The sequence below is a fragment of the Chiloscyllium plagiosum genome, chromosome 4 (assembly GCF_004010195.1).
Source record: "Chiloscyllium plagiosum isolate BGI_BamShark_2017 chromosome 4, ASM401019v2, whole genome shotgun sequence".
In the NCBI taxonomy this organism is placed as follows: Eukaryota; Metazoa; Chordata; class Chondrichthyes; order Orectolobiformes; family Hemiscylliidae; genus Chiloscyllium; species Chiloscyllium plagiosum.
In genome coordinates this window covers 76,521,494-76,545,443 of record NC_057713.1, presented here as the reverse complement: position 1 = coordinate 76,545,443, position 23,950 = coordinate 76,521,494, and the positions used below count along the sequence as shown (strand labels likewise).

Here is a 23,950-nt window from a genome sequence, read left to right as displayed (position 1 = left end):
CAGCCTTGCCTTTCACTCCAATAAGAACATAGTGCCTCTGAACTCTTGTTGTCACACCTTGGAAGGCCTCCCACTTGTCAGTAATAACTTTACCTACAAACAGTTTACTTCAATCAACTTTTGAAAGTTCTTGTCTCCAACCATTAACATTTGCTTTACTCCAATTAGATTTGATTCCCTACAGTATGGAAACAAACTCTTCGACCCAACAAGTCCCTACCGACCCTCCAAAGAGTAACCCACCCAGACAAATATTTACACCTAATACTATTGGCAATTTAACATGACCAATTCACCTAAGCTGCACATCTTTGTGACTGTGGGAGGAAGCCAGAGTTTCCAGAGAAAACCCACGCAGACACAGGGAGAATGTGCAAACTCCACACAGACAGTCGTCCGAGGTAAGAATTGAACCCAGGTCTCTGGCGCTGTGAGGTAGCAGTGCTAACCACTGAGCCACCGTGACTCAGAACTTAACTTTTATGGAAGGTTTATCCTTTTCTATTATTATTTTAAAAGTTTTTGCGAAGATTTGTAGCTCGGGTGCTCGTTGTTGTGGTTCTGTTCGCCGAGCTGGAAGTTTTTGTTGCAAACGTTTCGTCCCCTGGCTAGGCGACATCATCAATGCTTGGGAGCCTTCTGCGAAGCGCTTCTTTGATGTTTCCTCCGGTGTTTATAGTGGCCGGTCCCTGCCGCTTCCGGTTGTCAGTTTCAGCTGTCCGCTGTAGTGGTTGGTATATTGGGTCCAGGTCGATGTGTTTGTTGATGGAGTTTGTGGATGAATGCCATGCCTCTAGGAATTCCCTGGCTGTTCTCTGTCTGGCTTGCCCTAGACAAACTCCATCAACAAACACATCGACCTGGACCCAATATACCAACCACTACAGCGGACAGCTGAAACTGACAACCGGAAGCGGCAGGGACAGGCCACTATAAACACTGGAGGAAACATCAAAGAAGCGCTTCGCAGGAGGCTCCCAAGCACTGATGATGTCGCCTAGCCAGGGGACGAAACGTTTGGAACAAAAACTTCCAGCTCGGCGAACAGAACCACAACATTATTTTAAAACAAATAGAATTATAATCACTTGTCCCAAAGTGTTCCTCTACCAACTCCTCAGTCACATGTCCTGCCTTATTTCCCAACAGAAGTCAAGTTTTGCTCCTTTTCTAGGAGGAACATTTACATATTGATAAAGAAAATTTTCTTGAACACATTTAACAAATTTCTCACCATCCAAACCTTTAACACTATGGCAGTCCCAGCCAATGTCTGGAAAATTAAAATTCCCAACTATTATGACCTAATATTTTTACATAAAACTGAGATCTGCTCAATTTTCCTCTGATAATGGTGGGGGGGGGCCTATAGTACAATCACATCAAGGTGATTATCCTTTCTTATTTAATTGGACAATACCTTGGAAATATCCTGTCTAATTACAGTAGTAATGTTTTCCTTAATCAAAACTGCCACTTCCCCCTCCTCTCTTGACTCCCCTTCTATCCCTATCGTAACTAAAATCTGGAACACTGAATCTGCCAGTCCTGTCGTTCCTTCAGCCAAGTTTCTGTAGTAGCTATGATGTGTCAGTCCCATGATCCAATACATGCCCTGAGTTCATCAGCCTTACCTGTAAGATCACTTGCATTGAAAGAAATGCAGTTTAATTCTTCAGAGTTACCTCATTCTCTGACTTGCTCTTGTCTGTCTTTTCTAATTAACTTGCTTTTTTCTGATTCAGAACCATACACATCTGCCATTCTACTTTCATCGTTATTTGGGAACACCCCACCCCAATGGTTTACAGGCTACCAAAATAGAACTAGCAAATCTTCCTTCCAGGATACTGGTTCTTCTCCAGTTCAGGTTAAACCTATCTCTTTTGAACAATCACCTGATGAAGGAGCGTCGCTCCGAAAGCTAGTGTGCTTCCAATTAAACCTGTTGGACTATAACCTGGTGTTGTGTGATTTTTATCTTTTTAACAAGTATTTTCTGCCCCAGAAGAGATTCGAAAAAGCCAAGAATCTGAATCGCTGCACATTGCACCACTTCTTCAGCCATTGATTTATCTGCCCTATCTTTTTACACCTTTCCTCATTCAAACTTAGTACCAGGAGTAAACCAGAGCTTTCTCCTTCTGAGGTTTTGTTTTGTAATCTTTTATCTAACCTCTTGTATTCATTTTGCAAACCCTTATCCATTTCCCTATGTTGTTCCTATCAATGTGTCCAATAACATCTGGCTACTTATTCTCCCCTTTGACAACATGTTCAAATTGTTTCAATTTTGAGACATCCTGAACCCTAGCACAGGAAAGCAACACACCATCTTCGATTCACACAGACCTGTCTGTGCCCCTGTTAGGAGAGGTCAGCAATCAAAGTTGTGGAGATTAGGTGGATTGACCATGTTAAATTGCCCCTTTAATGTCTAGGGTTATGCAGGCTATGTGGATTAGCCAGGGTAAATGCTGGGATTCTCTGGAAAGGGTGGGGGGTGGGTGCGGCTGGGTTCAGGTGGGATGCTGTTCAGAAGGTCGGTTTGGACTTGATGGACTGAATAACCTCTTTCTGCACAGGGATTCTATGATCACCTGTCAAGCAGTGTTCACATTCTCTGAAAGGTAAATTGTTTTTTACATCATCCACTCTACTAGCCATGGGGGCAGGAGCTCTTCAGTGTAACTGTTCAAAACTTTCCCAAATTGTCAGTTTCACTGAGCAATCTCTTCCCACTGTTCATTCATATCAGAGACCCTACTGAGTTTCTGATACATCAAGAAGCTGATTTCATGACTGGGAAATATAGGATTCATGCTGAAGCATCTCATCACTGGTGTCTTAACAACTTCTGTAAGGTCTTAACCACTCACCCAACAGATCCAAGAGATCTGCTCATGTCCCTTCAGTGCGATCTCCAGGAAGACCAGCAGAGAGTGGATCACATCAGGAACCCATATTGCCATAAATGCCCATGATAATCCAGCCTGTTCACCTCAAAGGCCTGGAGAACATTTCCTCTAATACCCTTAACAAAATGTATGGCAGATGCATAACGATGTGAATAAATGGGAAGATACATATTTTGATGTGAACATTACTTAAATAGTGATATATTGGAAAGTATGGATGTAGAAAGGGATCTAGGTTTCCTTTTTCACCAGTCAATAAAAGAGACAGGTAGGTGCAGCAAGCAATTCGTAAGGCAAATGATATATTGATCTTCAAGAGAATTTGTATTCATAACTAGGGATGTCTTCCTGTAATTATAAAGGGTCTTGGTAAGACCTCACCTGAAGTATTGTGTGCATTTTGCTCACCATACCTAAGAAAGGATATGCTTACCATGAAGAAAGTGCAGTGGGAGTTCATTAGACTGATATTGGCAATGGCAGGGCTGTCCTATGAGGAGAGATTGGTTCAACTGAGTTTAGACAGATGAGAAAGTATCTGAAATGTATACAATTCTAACAGGGCTGAACAGACTTGATGCAAGGAGCATGTTTGCTCCAGCTGGAGAGTCTATAAACAGGGGTCACAGTCTCAGGACACTCCACTGTAGAACAAAGGAGATATTATCTTCGGGGTTGCCCAAAAGACGAGAGCAGCACCATACCACCCTATTAGTGATATCAACTAATTTCCTTCATACTGTCTGCTCACCAAAATCTATGCTCCTCACTCATCCCCTTTTCTCAGTTGGTTCAACATTCTCCACGCAAAGTCCTCAACATTAGGCTCCAGACCTCAGGCACTGGATGAGGGCTTCAGGTAAGTATTCACCTCCTACTGATTAAGTGAATATTTGTGAGGCAAGAATGGACTAAACGAAATCTGTTTGTTTTCAGTTTATACACACAATGTGTACCTGTAACATGATATGCTCACATTCTTACAAATTCATGCACTCACATTCACATTCACTTGCCTTCAATCATCATACTTGTATGATTTTCTGGACTGAAGAACATTAGAATTAGAAGCAGGAATTAATAGACAATTCAACCTTTCAAGCCCACTCCGTCATTTAGCATGATTATAGCTGATCTTATCCTGGTTTCAACACCACTTTCCTGCCTGTTCCCCATAGCCCTTTATCCCGAACTTCATCAGAAACTATCTATTCCTTTCTTGAATCTGTTGATTGATTCTGCCTCCACTGCACTCTGTAGCAGCAACTTTCACAGATCCACAACCCTCTGAGAGATGTAGTTTCTCCTCCTCTCATTCTATATCTATGCACTTTTGTTCGAGACTGAACAGATTGTCCCATGAGGGGACAATGTCCACCATATCAATTACCGATAGTATTTATATACCTCAAACAGATCTCCCTCATTCTTCTGAACTCCAGCAAATATAAGCCCAAGCATTTCAATTGCTCCTGTACAAATTCCTTTGTAGTAATCGCAGTTTTTCATCCTTGGAATCAACCTGTTTAACTTGCTCTGAATTGCCTCCAGTTCCATCACATCATTCCTCAAGTAAGGAGACCAAAACTGGAGGCAACACCCCAGGTGTGGTCTCACCAACACCTTATATAATTGTAATAATACTTCTTCACTTTTATAATCTAGTCATTTTGCAATTAATATCCAGATTCCATTTGCCTTTATTATATGCTGTACCTGCATATCCACTTTCTGCGATTCATGCACAAAGATGCCCAGATACCTCTGCATTGACGCACTTTGAATCTGCTTACCATTTAAATAATAATTTGCCCTTGTATTTTTTTGGACAAAATGGACCACACCACACTTACCCACAATAAATTCAACCATCAGATTCTGGCCTATTCTTCTAGCCTGGCAATACCATCAAACTTTATATCTTCTCATCACTACCAGCTTTCCCACCTAACCTAGTATCATCTGGGCTTGCAGATCATCTATATAGATTGAAATAGTTGAGATGTGAGAACTGAATCCTGCAGCACTCCACTTTTTATAGTTTGCCATCCAGAGAAGGACTCATTTGTCCCAACCCTCTGCTTTCTGTCAATCAGCCAAACCTCTGTCTAAGCCAATACTCTACACTTAACTGCCTGAATCTAACCTTCTCGGTCAGTCTTTTATACGGCACCATGTTAAATGCTTTCTGGAAGTCAAGATATTCTACCTCCATCAGATCCCCATTATCTATCTTGCTGGTTACATCCTGAAAGAACTCCAAAACGTTTGTCAAGTATGATTTGCCCTTCATGAAACTGTGCTGAGCTTCACTGCTCCAAGTGATGAGTTATCTCTTCCTTTACGATTGACTCCATCAACATCTCCACGATAGAGGTTAAACTAACTGATCTATAGTTCCCACATTTTGCCTTCCTTTTTTTTTGAATAACAGTGTCACAATGTTTCTAATCCACTGGTACCCTTTCAAAATCCAGCGAATTTTAGAAAAATCATAACTAATGTGTACACTATATCTGCTGCCACTTCCTTTAATACTCTAGAGTGCAGAGCATCAGGCTTCTAGGGACTTATCTGCCTTCAATCCCATCAGTTTACTTAAAATCTTCTCCCTAGTTATATTAATTTCATCAAATTCCTTTGTAGTAATCGCAGTTTTTCAGAAGAAATTATTACCTTCACTGTCAAAACAGAGACAAAATATTAGCTAGTGTCTATACATTTCTCAGTTTCCCATTATTACCTTGCCATTTCTGTCCTCTAAAGGGCAAACATTTACGCTCACTTACATACTTATTGAAACTTATGGCATCAATGCTTATGTTTTCTACTAGTTAACTCTACACAGATAGTCACAGAAGGCTGGAATCAAACCTGGATCCTTGATGCTGTGAGGCAGCAGGGCTAACCACTGAGCCACTGTGTGGCCCAATATCAACTTCTTTGCTGAGAAACAGCATCTTTGCCTTGGAGCTATGCTTTTACATTCTTTAATAGTATTTAACCAAATCTGATTTCAGGTTACCACACTTCAAGGAGACGTGTGGCCTGCTGGAAAAGTTATGTTATTTTCGATGAATGCTTTCCCCAGTCTGAATCAGTTATCAGTCTCAAGTACTTGCCCCCCCACTGAAGTAGCTGTTTCAGAACACAAGTAGAGATAATGGGAAGTACACTCAAACAGAAATGACCACAAATCAAAACAGAACTGATATTATTTAAATAATGATGAAATATCCTGAGGTATTGTTTAAGTATAAACATGCAGTAGAAACAAGCCCTTGTTTTCTTTAGCAGCAGTTCAAGATTCCAACAGCCAGAAACAATGAGCTCTGTTAATACTCTGAACTATTCCCAGCAGCAAGATCAGAAGCCAGTCTGGAATCAGAAAGTTTCAGCTGAGTGTCCATCAGTGACTTTTTAAATTCGAACTCTCAGCATTTGTAGCTAATTGCTGGAATGTAAAACCATGAGTTTCTGAGGTACTGGTGCCAAGTCATGTCCAGAGACTGCATATAAACCCTGCGAGCTGGAACTCTGGGCTTGGGATTCCTTTGTCGTATGAAACAATAGGTAGGTGAGGTGAAGGCTGCTGCTGCTAATGTGGCTCCTGTTCCTCCTATTCCTCATCATGAGTCTTGAGTAGAGTTTGATCAACAAATCTGATATTGCAATGAAGGTTGACAATAGGGAAACACATATCAGGTGCACAAATATTCAAAGTTAAAAATCACACAACATCAGGTTATAGTCCAACAGGTTTAATTGGAAGCACACTAGCTTTCGGAGCGACGCTCCTTCATCAGGTGATAGTGGAGGGCTCGATCATAACACAAAATTTCGAGCCCTGCACTATCACCTGATGAAGGAGCACCGCTCCGAAAGCTAGTGTGCTTCCAATTAAACCTGTTGGACTATAACCTGGTGTTGTGTGATTTTTAACTTTGTACACCCCAGTCCAACACCGGCATCTCAAAATCACAAATATTCAAGAATAGCACAAATGTCCTCTAAATTGTAATAAACCCGCTCCAAAGAAGGGAACGTGTACTCCTAGGATAGGTTTTGAGAACAAAATCCTTTAATTGAGGGGAAAGAAAATGCTGATATTTCTCAGCAATTAAAGCTTTCTTGTCCATCAACTGCTCAATGCTGTTCATATCTGCTGATCTCTCAACTTGTTCATCTGGTGAGCTCCAAGAAGCCCAGGAAACATACTTGAGGTAAAAGTTAAAATTCAGGACCAAACTCCCATTAATTGCTTTTTAACATACGTAAATGCCTTTCCCATGTGGCTTTCCATATCTTAATGAACAAATTCGGATTAAACATGGAATTCAAAGTAGCACGTCTGAGGGAGGCAGGAAATCAGCAGGTTGCTGAAGCTCTCAGATATTTCAGTAAATTCTCGTCTTTTAATCTGCCACCCAAAAAAAAACCTCAATTAACCCTAACAATATTATTAGATTAGATTAGATTACATTAGATTACATTACAGTGTGGAAACAGGCCCTTCGGCCCAACAAGTCCACACCGACTCGCCGAAGCGCAACCCACCCATACCCCTACATTTACCCCTTACCTAACACTACGGGGAATTTAGCATGGCCAATTCACCTGACCTGCACATCTTTGGACTGTGGGAGGAAACCGGAGCACCCGGAGGAAACCCACGCAGACAGGGGGAGAACGTGCAAACTCCACACAGTCAGTCGCCTGAGGCCGGAATTGAACCCGGGTCTCTGGCGCTGTGAGGCAACAGTGCTAACCACTGTGCCACCGTGCCGCCCACCTGCCACCGTGCCGCCCAATCAATCAGCATTTATTCAATCAAATGGCGTACCATTACCTTAGTTAGAGAATTACACTTGCCTGGGCCAGTTTGGCCTAGATTGGAAGTGAATTGTGAATTGCTTTGGGAGGTGTAGGGACTTTATCTGTATTCAATTTAGATAATATGATAACTAAATAAGGGTTAAACGAATCAGACAGTGTAGGCAGGAAATCTCCCCATTGGACATTGTGATTACTGGAGTTGTTGTAGAGAATGTGAGATAGCAATTGTGGGGTTTACAGGGGAGAAATGAAGATGAGATTGAAGGGCATAGACTGTCTAGGCCTATTTGGACTAGTCTAAAGCTTTTGGCTTCTTTTTAGATTAGATTAGATTCCTTACAGTGTGGAAACAGGCCCTTCGGCCCAACCAGTCCACACCAACCCTCCGAAGAGTAACCCACCCAGACCCATTTCCCTCTGACTAATGCACCTAACACTATGGGCAATTTAACATGGCCAATTCACCTGGCCGGCACATCTTTGGACTGTGGAAGGAAACCAGAGCACCTGGAGGAAACCCACACAGACACGGGGAGAATGTGCAAACTCCAAACAGACATTCGCCCGAGGCTGGAATTGAACCTGGGACCCTGGTGTTGTGAGGCAGCAGTGCTAACCACTGAGCCACCGTGCCAGCATGCCATGATTGGAAATACTAATCTAACATTTTTGCAGCAGGTGCAGCACCTATAGACATAAATTCCAATCTACCAATAAGGGGTGGAGCTTTCAAACAAGATGGCAGCTACATAGTGAGTTCAACAATGTGGATAAGTAATTGTTAGAAATTCAAATGCATTTTAATCAACTTGTTTGAATATGTTATGACACACCTCTGTGGTGAGTGGCACTTAAACCTGGATATTCAGGTCCAGAGCAAAGGACAGTACAAAGCCTTAAAAAACTCTTTCTGTGTACACACAGATTTCATTGCAGCAAAGCATTAAACTTCAACATTGTATCAGGAAGTGTTTATGAGCCATGCGGGAATCACAGTCAGACAGCCTCAATCGACGTAGTTCTTAATTAGACACCAATAAGTTAGAGCCAGTATTCAACCAATCCCATGCATTTCAAGGTTCAATTTTCAATAGGAAATGAAATACCGTACCTTTCATTACCTCATTGCTTACAGATGAAGGCTTTTTCTACAGTAAAGTCACTGTGAGGAATAATGGCAACTAATTTACATTCAAACAGCACATGTCAGAGAACATTGGGGAAAAATACGGAATAGTGGATCAAATATGGTCACTTTTTACATTCACTCATTAGGGCAGATGGGGCTAACATCTCATCTGAAAGATAGCACTTTGAATAATGTAACGCTTCCTGTGTACTGTACTAAAGTGTCAGTCTGAATACCATTATTGAGCCAATAACAACGCCTACACTTATTTTCTCTTTATTAATGCAAAATTGTTTTATCTTTCTTCTGACTGACTGCAATGTATTTTTCAATAACATGCATAGATCCTAGTAGAATAGTACATTCCCTAGTTTAGTAGTTGTGCCGTACAATGCAGTAGTTTAAAAAAGTAGCATGTGCCACACAAAATGAGGGCTTATCAGACCAGATTTTCTGCACAAATCCATAGAAGTTTTAGCTATGCTTTTCGTTTACGTATTAGTCGACCAAGATATAATGTCGTTTAAGTTGTCCACCCTACCTCAGTCACTTCTTCCCAACTTGGAGAAATATGATGAACAATAAAATAGACATTGATCTTAATGACTGCAAAGTTCATCAGTTATATGCCTATATTCACCCAAATACACAAAATTTTGTGCAAAGATTTTAGACAAAAGTAGATAATCATATAAATGCATGCAAAAAAGAGTAGTTTACAGTGTCTATCATACCATCATTTCATACTGTAGAAACATTGTGTTATTTGCCCTGATTAATAAAAATACAACTTTATGCATCTGTCAAAAGAAATGGCTGTAAATACAGTGAAATGCTCAGTATACAGCAATTTGTACCCATAGACAAAAACAATTTTGATACATGGTTGACAGTTATCGATCCTAAACAGTAAATAATTTGCAAGACCTCTGTCAGAAATCAACTGTTTTTATCTTCATTTTCATTTTTCAACAATTTGACGATGTTGGTCACAGTTATGTTATTGACAAATGAAGTGTTACTCATGAATATTCCTTAGACGTTTCAAAGCAGATTCCAATTTCCCTCATCAGTCTGACATAATCCATTAAGAAAGCAATAGTTTGAAAATTGAAGGCTAAAGCACAGATAGGGATGCAGTTAGAAAAATACATTATTTATAAGTAGTCTATGACTCCATTGTTTTCAATCATCCCTGAAAATATATTAAGATCCCCATAATTAACTGGGATCTCTTATAAGAATTGCCCTAGAATCTCAGGTACATTTAAACAAGACTAAATTAAAACAATCTTGGATTCTACCTTACTGTGATGGACACTAGTGAGGAACTGATCTAAATAAGTGAAGATGGCTCTGAAGCTACAAAAAGAAAGCAGATTGATTATTGTGTATTGAATACAAAGAATAGCTCAGTAACATAGTAAAAAGAAAGTCAGAGCTATGTTCATGATTTAATCGTCATAACAAAATTGGGAATTTTTGCAACTACCTTTGCTTGCTAGAGATAATATATATTTTAAATCATTAAAATCACAATGAAACAGGAAGAGTAAAATGCCTGGATTCTATAGTGCTCCAATCTGGACATATTATAGTTTTATTTATTTTGCATTTGAGGAGTTAATCCTCAGTGCTGAGTTACATTGTTCTGGATCCTTGGTCTTCCACCATTGCACTTGATCTTCTGCCTGTATTTGTCTTAAACAGATACACAGTGTAGATATTTGTACCATCCTGGATCCGATTGTAGCTCAAACAAAAGGCTACACAAAGACTGGTCTTTACATCATTATTGCACATCTACATTTGGTTCAGGAAACAGGCGATAAACTGATGTCCGAGAGACTCATGCTGGTGTATGTCCAAGGTCCACAATTTCAAAATTCTTTGATGCATGTTCAAAATCATCCAGCAGCACATTATTCTCAAGCAGTCTATATAATGAAAACAATGTAGATGTGATACAACGAATAGCTAGGTTAAAACCATATTGCTAGTAATACATTATTATGGTTGTGGCATTGGCTAAAATTGCGCTGATCGTACAGTCAGGTAAATGTTTCACTTTGGGGTCAAGCAAATATCTCTTACTCATTACGGAGCTGCCTGAATTTTATTCTGTGTTTTCTGGTGTAGAATATTTATCATTCTCGTATCACTGAAAACAAAACCTTCACCTAATGAGTCTACACAATAAATTAAATGCAAAATATTTTTGAAAAAAAGTCACTGCCAAAGAAATCTAACTAATACCAATAATTAGTACAGGGATACTTTATTTTAATTATTCAAAAAATATTAGGAAGTTATAGGATTGAAGGGGGTTGATGGTAATTTTGAACTATTAATAAGTCTGAGTAATGGTTTGTTGTTTGAAATCTCTAGAAAGTATGTTGTTAAGTTAATGCAGCATCACCTGCCACCCTCCATGCTCATTCCATTGATACCTTTGACACTGTGACTACAATGTTTGTTTATCTTCAATTGATGTTTTCAGTGAACTGATCAGCCTGGAGTTCTGCAGCAATTTACTGACATAGTTCTGTCATAGTTAAGGAGGATAACAGGATCTATTTTAAATTACTAATTTAAAAAATAATTTATTTTTTATTTGTAAATCCATTGGTGATGATAAAATAAACTTTCATAACAATACCAGTGCAAGTTTTTAGTTCCTCAACCGGATCATTTATTATATACTTTACGTGAACAGATCAGGTGAAGGATTCCCTTTGTTTTGTTAATGCAGAGTTAGATTTGTAATTTTATCAAGCTAAAGAGTTTAGATTAGATTACTTACAGTGTGGAAACAGGTCCTTCGGCCCAACAAGTCCACACCGACCCGCCGAAGCGCAACCCACCCATTCCCCTACATTTACCCCTTTACCTAACACGACAGGCAATTTAGCATGGCCAATTCACCTGACCTGCACATCCTTGGACTTTGGGAGGAAACCGGAGCACCCGGAGGAAACCCACGCAGACACGGGGAGAATGTGCAAACTCCACACAGTCAGTCGCCTAAGTCAGGTATTGAACCCGGGTCTCTGGCACTATGAGGCAGCAGTGCTAACCACTGTGCCACCGTGCCGCCCACTGTCACATTTTCAGGAAATGCCCCTGTGTTAGATTGTTTAGAATTCTCCTTGCAGCTCACACTGCTACATCATTGAAGTTGAAGGAAGAGTCTCCTCTGCATGTTGAGTATATATGTAAAACTATTTATTATGAATGCATTTACATTTTTTCTTGCAAACAGTGGGCAAAGTATATCTTCCTGGTGCTCCTTAATTAATTCCAGGTCTAATGTCATTGCTCCAAGTTAACAACTCTACTAAAGTAATGAGCAGAGGAATTTCAGAAAACCATATTTAAGCATTCCTACGTTAGCATCTTGCAGCAAATTCCCAGGGCCACATGACTAAACATCTGGAAAAAGACAGCACTGTGTGTTTCTGTTTAATTCTGAAGAAGCTAAGTTTAAGCCAACAATGTTATAGAGGAAAATCAAACTGCACAGGGACATTCCTCGAAGGAAATTAAATAAGGCCCAATACAAAAGACTAACATACAATGGAATCATAAATGAACTAGGTTATTGAGACAGTCATGCCATTTTTATTTCTGCTATGTTAGATTTTTAGACCAAACTTAAACATGCAGTCTAAATCTAATGTAATTGACCTCCTTATATGTTGAAGGGATAATGAAGCTGCTCGTAGTTATAATCAGTGAAATTCCAAATGTAATCATTTATCATTTTAAAATTTGAAGCATATTGGATTTTAAGGAATGTTTGTTTCAGGTGGATAAGGCAACACAGTTTACAGATTGTACATAAGTGATGAAATTTTTCTTTACACATGAGCAGGTTTATGTATATATTATTTACACACACACACACAATTTATCTTTAATTATCCATATTTTGCCACACACACCTGTGTGTGTGTGTGTGTGTGTGTATATGTATGTGTGTGTGTATATACACACATAATTATACATCTATGTTGTAACCTGAATCAACTTGAAAAAGTCAACATTCAATTTATAATGCATAGTCAATGCCCAAAAGATACGAACATCATATGTTCCAGTTGGTACAAAAGAAGTGCTTTGTGCTTGCTGCTGCAAAGCATATATACAGAGTAAAGTTCATTACTGCTTATATCACAGCTACTGAAGGAATGATGGAACTAATGAAAAACATACAGTAGAAAGTTCTTGATAACCAAGTCAAGTTGATATAGATCAAAAGTCATATCTGTTTTCTCTTTTAATTCCTTGTGGAATATCTAAGGTACAGTACTTAGTAAATGTTTCTTTATCATCAGACCGGATTGAAAACATTTGGATGACAGCATATTTTGCCTGCTTTACATTGCAAATCAATTACAATGGTCTACATTGTCTACTATTGTGACAACGATGGCTTGATCAGTAGTGTTGTTGACTCTGTATCAGAGGGTTTTGGGTTCACATACCACTCCAAAGACTTTCTGTATAAGGCTAACATTCCAGTGCAATAATGAAGGGGTATTGCACTGTTAGAGGTGCTACCTTTTAGATGAGACATTAAATCTGCCCTCTTATGTGGATTATGAAAGATTCCAGAGCAATGTTTTGATATCTCTATTATTCTGGCCAACAGTTATCCTTTAATCAGCATCTCTAAAACAAGTAACTGGTCATTTTCATTTTCACTATTTGTGGGAACTTGCCAACAGCAACTACATTTCAAAACACTTCATTGGCTACAAAGTATTTTGGAGCATTCTGAGATCATGAAAGATGCTATATAAATACAATTCCTTCTTTACTGAATATGGATAACTACTGTATGCACTATGTATGAAGAAAGATTGCCGTGCTTATTTTACAATGTTCCCATGGCTCACATATTGGAAAGGCAACCAAAGATATGGCTGATTATAATATCACAGTTAAATTAATAAAAATCAATTATTATCACTGGTCTTGTAGAAAATAAAACAAAAAAAATTAGAAGTCACCTTGATTTTTCTTTCCTTAAAATCATGGTAACTATTTATCCCTTAGCTCTTTCATGCAACTTGAGAAATAGAAATATTATTTAGTTATACAAATGGTTCGGTCAAAAAGCAACATAGCAGATTCCCATCCCATGCTTTCTGTCCATATTAGAAGTAAAACATACAGTACAAAACTTTATTTGGTTTCAGTAGAAGTCCTACCTCAACATTTTTGAATATCTTTTTTTCACTGTGAAACTCTACAAAGCTCACTCCTTTTGGTAATAAAATATATGATAGTTTGGTTATTTGAAATAGTTATTTGAAATGGTGTTTTACTACTTCCTCTCCTAAAGGTCTCTCTTTGATCTACAGCTTGTATAGTTATAAACCACACCCCATTATTTCTCCAAAATGGTCATTATGCCTGATTGAACGTGTGCAGGAAGTGGTCAGCACATTATTCAGACATATGGATGGTGAGGGTGTGGGCAGAAATTATTCCAGGTTAATCCCAACTTTACCAGACACCTGCAGTTGCAAACTTTCCAAAAAGACTGAATAGAGAGCAATGATTAACAACTTCTCCCTTTTTTAACTCAGAGGTCAATCACTCCACCCAAGATCAGCTATCAGAAAGCTGATCTTTATGGATGTATACCACATCAGGGGAATTGATAATCCCCATAACATTTGTAAATGTCAATTCTATTTGATACAGATACACAATCCTTTATCCGAAACCCTCAGGACCAGCTGGTTTTCGGAATTCAGAATTTTTCGTATTTTGGAATAAGTGACAGTTTAACAGTGAAATTAAAACAATCTTATCGAACAGCAAACAGAACTGACATCTGCCAGTGCTGGGCCATGCCCACAGCTTGATGTGGGTCGAATGGGTGTGGAGTTGGGTTCACTGTTTGCACACTAAACAACCTTGTTATGGAGAAAAAAACTTCATGGAGAAAACTTCAGAATTCAGACCTTTCCAGATTTTGGGATTTCGGAAAAAGGATTGTATTCCTGTACTTAATAAAAGACGTTTATTCCCTCATGTTTTCGCTAATGTAACTGCTAATAAAACTCAAAGTTGCGCAATATATGCATGATATATTTCACTCAAAAAGGAGAGGACAATTGAAAGCAAAAAATAAAGAGATTTAACTGTATGAGTAAATATGGACTGTGGCGTTCTTGTTTACGAACAGTCTTTATCAAAAATAAATTGGTACTGACCGCTGGACAGACTTATCATTTCTGGATAGCCTGTGACTTGTAGTTGGAACTTCTTCGATTTCATCAATATCACATGCATCTGCTGCGTCCTGTGAGTAGCTGTGCTTCATGACTAGGATACTCCGCCTGCTTAATGACTGGACGCTGGGCTTCACCGGCTGTGGCTGTATATCTGAGAGGATGGTCGCATCCCGAGTGCTGAGGTTACTACGGCTACCTTTAATGCTTGATATCTGGGAACCACAGTGATGGTCGTGAATGCATTTAGAAGATGATCGCCTCAGTTTATGGTAATTCTCAAAATCATCGACAATGTCCCCTAGATCAGCTGAAGCCCCTTTTCCTTTTAGTGAACAGAGTTCATACTGCGTAGGCTCAAAAACCTCCTGAAAAACTGTTTGGTCAAAGTCTGGTTTTCTTTGGACGTATTTTTTGCGTGGCTGTTTGATCTGAACTATTACAGAGATAACAATGAGAATAATCACAATGAAAGATGTGATCCCAATTATAGTCCCACTGGTGTTGGTAAGCTGGTCCAATAGGTTAGCCTTTCTTTTCTCTGTGTGAGAGAAAGAAAAATAAAATTAATACAATATTTGATTTAGAATCCCATTTAAAAAATAAACTCTACTTAAAACTGCAGTAACCCTTTATGTGGCACTAATCTAAACTCAAAATGATATAAACACAGAGAATGGGAACAGCAGTAGGCCATTCAGTCTTTCAAGCATGCTCCACCATTCAATATGATCATGGCTAGTAATCTAACATAATACCAAATTAAAAATCACACAGCACTTGGTTATAGTCCAACAGGTTTATTTGGATGCACTGGCTTTTGGAGCGCTGCTCCTTCATTAGGTAGTTGTGTAACTTAGTGGGTAACTTAGTACCCTTTATCTGGTACATTCTTTGTTGATGACAACAAATACAAGTACCAACAAATTATGCCCCTCTTAAGATTAATTATCTTCGGTTAATTAGATGAATTACCATTTAATGGACAGCGGTACAATATATCACAGTTAGTGAAATAGTCCATTGTGGTCAAAACCTCTGAGCTTTAATCCCTGAATGGTCACATATCTTGAGCTCAAGGAAATGACCTATGCAGAAAGTCTGAGTTTTTCTGGATGTTTCTTTACTATACATTAGCTTTATAAACTGTTAATATGAATTTAATAAAATTCATGCATCTAAGCAATTATCAGATAGTAAAATAAAAGTAAAAAATATGAAGTGAGTGGTCATGTCTATTTTTGTGCCTATTTTACATCTCCACTTCTCCTTTATTCTGTTTTTATATCAGACAGTGTCTTAATGTATCAACAATGTGGCCTTGAATCTGGCCTGACAAATAAAAGACAAGTGCAGCCCATTCTATTTTTAGGATCATTTAAAGAATGTCTTTAAACAGTTTAATGGTGGGCATGGCTTCACAACAGCAAATGACTTGTGGTCTGGTATTAATGAACAAAATATATTTTAATGTTATAAAATAAAACATAACCATAGATACTGGGAAGTGGTAAACAAAAATCGAAAGTGCTAGAGAAACTCAGCAGATCTGGCAGCATTTGTAGAGAGAAAAATATGATTTTGAGTCCAGTGATCTTTAAGATAATGTTATATTTGTACTAATCACACAAAATCTTCTACCTCTTTCAAACTGCTCAATGCATGGTTGGAAATGTGTGAGACTATGACAGAGATTTTCCCCAAGATGGATTTAAGACTCCATTGATGATGTTGGCCTTTAAAATATAGCATTGATATAGTAGTTAGATGGTTGTAACTAGTAATGGTTTGGTTTAAGCAACATTCTTTACATTACATAGAGAGTCTTTGATGAAAGCTAGTTAGTGCTAATAGATCTAATGCTAACATTATGTACCAAATAAGCAGAATATTCCATTTGCTATTAAGTAAATATATATAGATGGAAATTGCTTGGCTGTTCCAGCCAAGTTTTGAACTTCACCCATCTCCAAAATGACCACTGATACATAGGAGAGGAGGCTGAGATTGTGATTACTGCTGGAAAACCCAAACTTGTAGGATTTGGATTTCGTCTGCTAGCTGATGTGTTATTTCGGATAACAAGTTTAGTATTAGCATCCCAATGGTCATGGTTCATGAAATTCAGTTGTAACTTTATTAGAATAATCGTGGAGTAAATTTTCTTCTCAGCCACAACATATTTTTTGTTGATGTGTTATGGCATTACTATCTACATCAGCTTTTGTTCTCCATCGTAATTGCCCTGATCAAAGTGCTAGTGAACTGCCTTCTTGAATTGCTGCAAGCATGGGGCACTTGGGATATCCTACAACATGACTGGGGAGAAAGTTCCAGAATATTGATCCAGCAACATTTGAAGGAACGGCAATATAGTTCCACGTTAAGTAACTTGGAGTAGAACTGCAAGTTACTGTGTCTTCATGTTTCAGTTGAGATTATGAGGGTACCTTTTGATAGAACCTTGCTGACTACAGTAGTGCATCTTGTAGATACTGGCTGTCATAGTGCTTCAGTGATGAAGGGAGGGAATGGGATTGGTAGTGGATGGAGTTCCAAAATCAAGTGGGGTGCTTTATCCTGGCTAGTGTCAAATGCCTTGAGCGTTGTTGGAGCTGCACATACCCAAGCAAGTGGAGAATATTCAGTTGATTGAAGATAGTGGACAGGCTTTGATAAGTCAGGAGGTGAGCTACTTATTGCAGAATTCCAAGCCTCTAATCTCATCTTGCAATCACTGTATCTATATGTTTTTCCTGTTCGGTATCTGGACAATAGTAATCTACAGGATGATAATAGTGGAGGTTCATCATTGTAATGTCACTAATCGTCAAGGGCTAATGATTCAATTCTTGCTTAATAGAGACAATTGATGCATAAACCCTACTTGCCATTTCTCAAGTCTTGGATGTTCTCTAGCTCTTGCTGCATATGGAAACAGGCACTTCAGTATCAGAGAACCGAGATGGCACTGAACATTGTGTAATCACCAGCAAACAAATCCACTCGCTACCATATGATAGAGGGAAGCTGTTTGATCCAGTATCTGAAGATGGTTGAGCCAAGGCCTCAGGAACTCCTTCAGTGTTGTTCTTGAACTAATACGACTGACCTCCAACAACCACAACTGTTTTCCTTTGCACCAGGCATGATCTCAACCACTATGGAGGTTTCCCCTAATTTCCATTGACTCCAGTGTTCACTGTTATGAGTGAGTAAAATAAGACTGCAACTTCTGTCAGAGATAACCCAATCCTCCAAACACTGGATTTTTCCAGTCCTCACTGATTAAATGAGTTTGAAGTCAGTACAATAGTGTGAACTTGAAGTATGAGTTGCGTACCTCAAGTCAGGGCTCAGGCATTGGAAGTTAACTTTTTAAAACTCTGATGGTTACTGCTAAACAATCTTTCTCCAAGACTGGAAACTGTAGTTTACATGTATAGGTACATATTCCCTCAGATGAAAATCAGTTTAATTGATTGTATTTTAAATTAAATTTTTTCAGAAGTGTTTTTCTTTTTACATTTTTCTATCTGTCTTGTCTTTCTTCTTTTTTAATCCCATCCACAGTTCCTGATCCTTATTTTGCTTTCTGCATGTGTTTCAAATCTAACTTATATCACATGCTTTCCTGGATTCAGCTCAGAGTGGGTCAGTAAGTGTTCTGCAATCTAATGATTGAAGGCCTCACTGTTTGTTCTTCCTCCCAGAGATACTTGTTCAGGATACAACGCGGATCAAACACTAAAGTGATGCATGCCTGTGCTGTGAAGACTATAATAACTTTTTAGGTAGTCATCAATAAACAACATCATTAGATTATAATTGCAAATTCTGAACCATTGCATCAAGTTCTAGACACTACACTTTAGGATGCATGTCAAGGCCTTAGAAAGAATACTGAAAAGATTTACCATTCAAGTACCAGGAATGAGGCGTTTTCAATTCTGTGACAAGTCGAGAGAAGTAGGAGTTGTTCACTTCAGAACAAAAAAAGTTATGGGAAATGTAAAGGAGTTATTCATGATTGTGAAAGGTTTAGATAAGTAGATAGGAAGAAATTATTTCCACTGTCAAGTCGGACACCAATTTAAGATAATTGATGGAATAAAAAAGACAGAGAGCAGATAAGATGAAATTTAGACAGTAAGTTATTCTGATCTGGAAGAACAGTCAACAAGTTCAAAAGGAAACAATAAAAACTTGAATAGGATGAATTTGCAGAGTTGGGGGAAAATCCAGATTAATTGAGTAGCCCCTCAAACAGTCGGTGTCAGCATGATGGGTTGAATGGCCTTTTTGTTACATAAATCTGTTCAATAATTTATTTTATTCTACACCAATTTATTCTTAGCATGAAGAAATGATCAGCCAGTTTCTAAATTCATGTGGTGTTTGAAGGAAAATGGCTGTTATTTTAAGGGTATTGTTGTAAGTTAGAAAATAACAAATGGGAGAGAAGTGGCATAAATGGAAGTAAAAAGAGCAATCTGAAGGCTACATTGATGTTAACTACCAAGTAGTTCTAACATATCACTTTCACAGTCATTAAATGAATTCACAATATAGGCTTGTACAATGTGCAAGCTTGAATGTAAATAGTAAAAATGTTCATAGTGATAATCTTTGATAAGTAGGAACTATATTTTCTCTAGTCAGGAACAAAATAGGATTAAAGCCTTACTTCTCTTCATTCAATTGTGGGAAACATTTGCCTCCCTGAAAATCTGGTTAATTTAGAAAACCGTAGAACCATTCTCCAAGAAGAGTCTACCTATTACAAATCACCCTTCAAGTCTTGTCAGGCAGCAGGTGAGGCACTTAACCAGCATACATATTACAAAGTTCATTGATTCATCAGGGGAATGCTAAATAGCTGATTAAAATTATACAAATTCAAAATTACACAAGAGGTAATTTTTCTCAGGTATGCACTACTGTTTGAGAGTTTGTTTAAAACCATAGAATCCTCACATCCATGAAGCAATCACTGCACAAACTTTTTGTGGTAGTTTTAATGCAAATATAAAATGCACAACTTTCGGACAAGTTAATAGTGACTTCCTTATCATTTTAACTGCTTTCACTCTTGAAAATTGGGCAGAGGTCCAGGGTGTGATATTTCATACCCATTTTATGCATTGCACATACATATTGAAAGTGCAGCAGACAGATGCAGCTAACAAATACTTGAATCAAACAGCTGTGGAAGCTGTATTGCAATAATTAATTGCAGCAGTGAATATCCTTCATGCAACTGTTTGATGTTCACAGCAGGACAATGCTTTCCAGGAAAGTTTAAGCACTTAAAAGATAGACATCAGTTACTTCTACAAGACAATGCTGATAAGTTCATTTCAGGGACACAAAAGCAAATTGATTCTTCTCTGTTATAGTCATTCCTGGATATACATAATGTGCCCACATTAGTTTAAGGGCACCACAATGCTAATTGCTCTGTTGCTTTCTTCCACAGTGCTCTCACCTCAAACTAGCCTTTATACTGACACCAATAGATTTCTAAACAGGAATCAGTTCAGAGAAATGCTTGGAGAAAATAGAGACAGAGCACTAGAATGCTGTCAAGCTGTTCAGGCAGCACAGCAGGGGCCAGTGCCAAGCTGTCAATATTCACAGGACCCCAGGTACAAACAGGATGGGGCAGGCACGTTAAGGTTCTGAGGGAGTTTCACATGCTCAGCCAGCATCACTGCAGTGGTAGCACCCTGGGAAAGCTGAGTCAAGATGTGTTTGTCACTTTTGAAAATATCCGATGATGAAGTCATGGCAGGCAAGCAAAAAAACACTGCTGGATATTAACCTGCATTGCAGTGTTCTTGTGCTCCCTGCACACACTCAAAACTGCACTTCTGCATTTATGATAATGAGTTGATTGTGAAGCATATTACTTTATCTAGGGTTAGCAAGACAACTATCAATTAGTGGTCCAAATTTCCCCATCAGAATTAGAAATCCTATTTCAGACTCTGATCAGCCAAAAAGATAAACACTTGTCTTCCTCTGGATTATCTGAGTGATGTTCTGATGGAAAATCCTTCAGAATTGACTCAGTGAAACAGAGCATGGAGAATAGCACATGGAAGTATCCACACAACAGCCACACTTCCGTTATGTAGCAATAGCTACTATATTCCGGTAGCTGAAGAATTTAATTATCCTGTAGCTACCTTGAAAAGCCACGGAGGGAAAGTGTTTAAGGGTGGCAAGTGGGTATGGCTGCCTAGGGTGGTAGATCAGCAGAATAGTCAGGTAGTAGGTGTGGCAAGGGAGGCAAGTTGGTAGAGAGCCGGATGGGTAAGGTGATATGGTGGAAGGTGGGTAGTGAGCAGGTGAGTATAGCAATAGTGTGGATTCAGGGAAGGTTCAATTAAATTGGGAAATAGTTGAGTGTTACTCCTTTGTTCGAAAAGTTAGGGAAATAGAAAGCAGTAAATTACAGATCATATGGAAGCTGCTAGAAGAATTATTAAAGGAAAACATAGCAGGGTACTTAGAAAAGTTTAAGGTAATCAGGCAGGGCTTTGTGAAAGTAAAATTATGTTTACCAAATCTATTACAGTCCTTTCAGGAAGTGCTAAGTGCTATGGATAAAAGGGAACTGATAGATGGACTGGAGTGAGATTTCCAAAAGGCATTTCATAGTTTTTGACACCTCAAGGGATATTGTGAAAAATAAAAGTTCATGGCATGAGGTTTAACATATTGGCATTGAGAGATTTGCTAGCTAACAGAAACAAAGCACCAGGCGTAAATGGCATCTGTTTCTGTTTGGCAAGATCTATGAGAGGTGTACCAAAGGGATGGGGCCTCAACTTTAGACAATTCACATAAATGTCCAGAATGAAGGGACTTTCATATGTACAACTGCTAAATTTGTGAGTGTCAAATAGGTAGAAGGTAAATAACAAAGAGGATATAAAGAAGCTACAAATGGATATTGATAACTTAAGTGAATGGACAAAGATCTGGTTAATGGAATTTGAAATAGCCCATTTAGCAGGATGAATTAAAAACAAGTCTATTATTTAAGTGGGGAGAAATTGCAGAGTTCCGAAAGGCAGGGGGATCTGGGTGTTCTGGTGCAAAACGTTTCAGTATGCATATTTACCTTTTGTACCAGAACATCCTGGGCATGTACCACCAATACGACTATGTCTACGTCCAATCGTGGCCACCAAACATAACATTGCGCCAACATCTTCATTCTGGAAACTTCTGAATGACCCTGAGATGAAGGGCTTCTTCCCGAAACATCGACTCTCCTGCTCCTCAAATGCTGTCTGACCTGCTGTGCCTTTCCAGCGCCCCACTTTTTGAGCCTGGTGGAGGCTCAACCGGTATCTGGCAGTGACCTTTGTTCACGAAAATCACTCTTGCTCCCCCTTATAATATGCCATCCTCTGACCACGTCTCTCTGGGTCTAAAAAGTTTCAATTCTGCTTGTGATGGCCCTTCCGTTTTCTCCAACACCATCAGCTGTTTCGGTCTTGCCAATACCAGATCTTTCTGTGTCCAAAGTTTGAGATCGTCAGCTGCGACTGGAAGTGTGTCCAGAAAATTTAAAGCCATTACGGATTCTTCCAGCTGCGGTACCACTGCTGGTGTACCTACCAGCGGGAGGTAGCTAAATGCATCTGCATTTGCTACTTGGAATCCCCGGGCATTCCAACTTGTAATTATACGCACTTAGTATTACAGCCCACCACCGAATTTGGCCTGAAGCTATGGGCAGCACTGCCTTGTCCTCTTTAAACAGACCTAGCAGGGATTTGTGGTCTGTTGTTATGACAAATATATGTCCATAAAGGTATTGGTGGAACGTCCTAACTCCAAATGCAACTCCCAAACCTTCCTTCTCTATTTACGTTCTGCATTAGCCAAGATCATGGACACATACATTATTCGGCATTCCTTACCATTGGGATCATAGTGTGCCAACACCTTAAAGGTTGATAAATGTTTCTTCACTTCCCTGAAAGTTATGGCCTGACTACGTGACCATTTCTAAGGCTGACCATCTTAAAAATGTTGATGCAAAGGTGCAAGGATGGAGGCCAGGTTACATATGAACTTTCCATAATAATTCACCAGTCTTAAGACCTAAGCTCTGGTACAGCCATAGGAACTGGGCATCTTTTGATTGTCTTCACTTCATCTTCCAACAAGTGTAATCTGGTCTTGTCAATTCGGTAGCCTAAGTAGATTACTTAGAGTGCCTGGAATGCACATTTATCTCTTCTAAGGTGTACATCTGCCTGGGAGAAATGTCTAAGGACCAACATTCTCTATGTGCACCTTAATGTTTTCCCTGTTATTAACATTTCATCTAGATAAATGAAGACCTGGGGATAGAGCTGGTAAAATGTTCTCCATTATCCAGTGAAAAATTGCATAGGCCGACGATACCCCAAATGGCAGTTTTGTATATTGACACAAACTCTCTTTGTATTTATTGTAGCAGAATTCTGGGAATCCTCATATAACTGCAATTGCAAATACGCATGGTTCATGTCCAGTTTCCTGAAGGATAACCCTCCAGCCAGCTTTGCGTATAACTTGTTGGCTACGTAGATCAGTCGATCTTCCGTAATTACACTGGCACCACTCCCCACCTCTTCCTCCGCTACATTGATGACTGCATTGGCGCCACCTCATGCTCCCGCGAGGAGGTTGAGCAATTCATCAACTTCACCAACACATTCCACCCTGACCTTACATTTACCTGGACCATCTCTGACACCTCCTTCCTCTTCCTGGACCTCTCCATCTCCATTAATGATGACCGACTTGAAACG

General features: G+C 39.0%; 1 protein-coding gene across 3 annotated transcripts in view; it reads right to left on the bottom strand.

The window, feature by feature from the left end:
• The window catches only part of neto1l (neuropilin (NRP) and tolloid (TLL)-like 1, like), a 222,257-nt gene that overhangs the window by 19,002 nt on the left and 179,305 nt on the right, over window positions 1–23,950 (bottom strand). For 2 of the 3 annotated variants that reach the window (XM_043688454.1, XM_043688455.1), the window contains exon 9: window positions 15,114–15,672. In XM_043688454.1, coding sequence (XP_043544389.1) covers window positions 15,114–15,672 — 559 coding nt within the window. Of the gene's footprint in view, window positions 1–10,024; window positions 10,821–15,113; window positions 15,673–23,950 lie in introns of those variants that run through there. The other variant, XM_043688456.1, reaches the window with a different exon arrangement.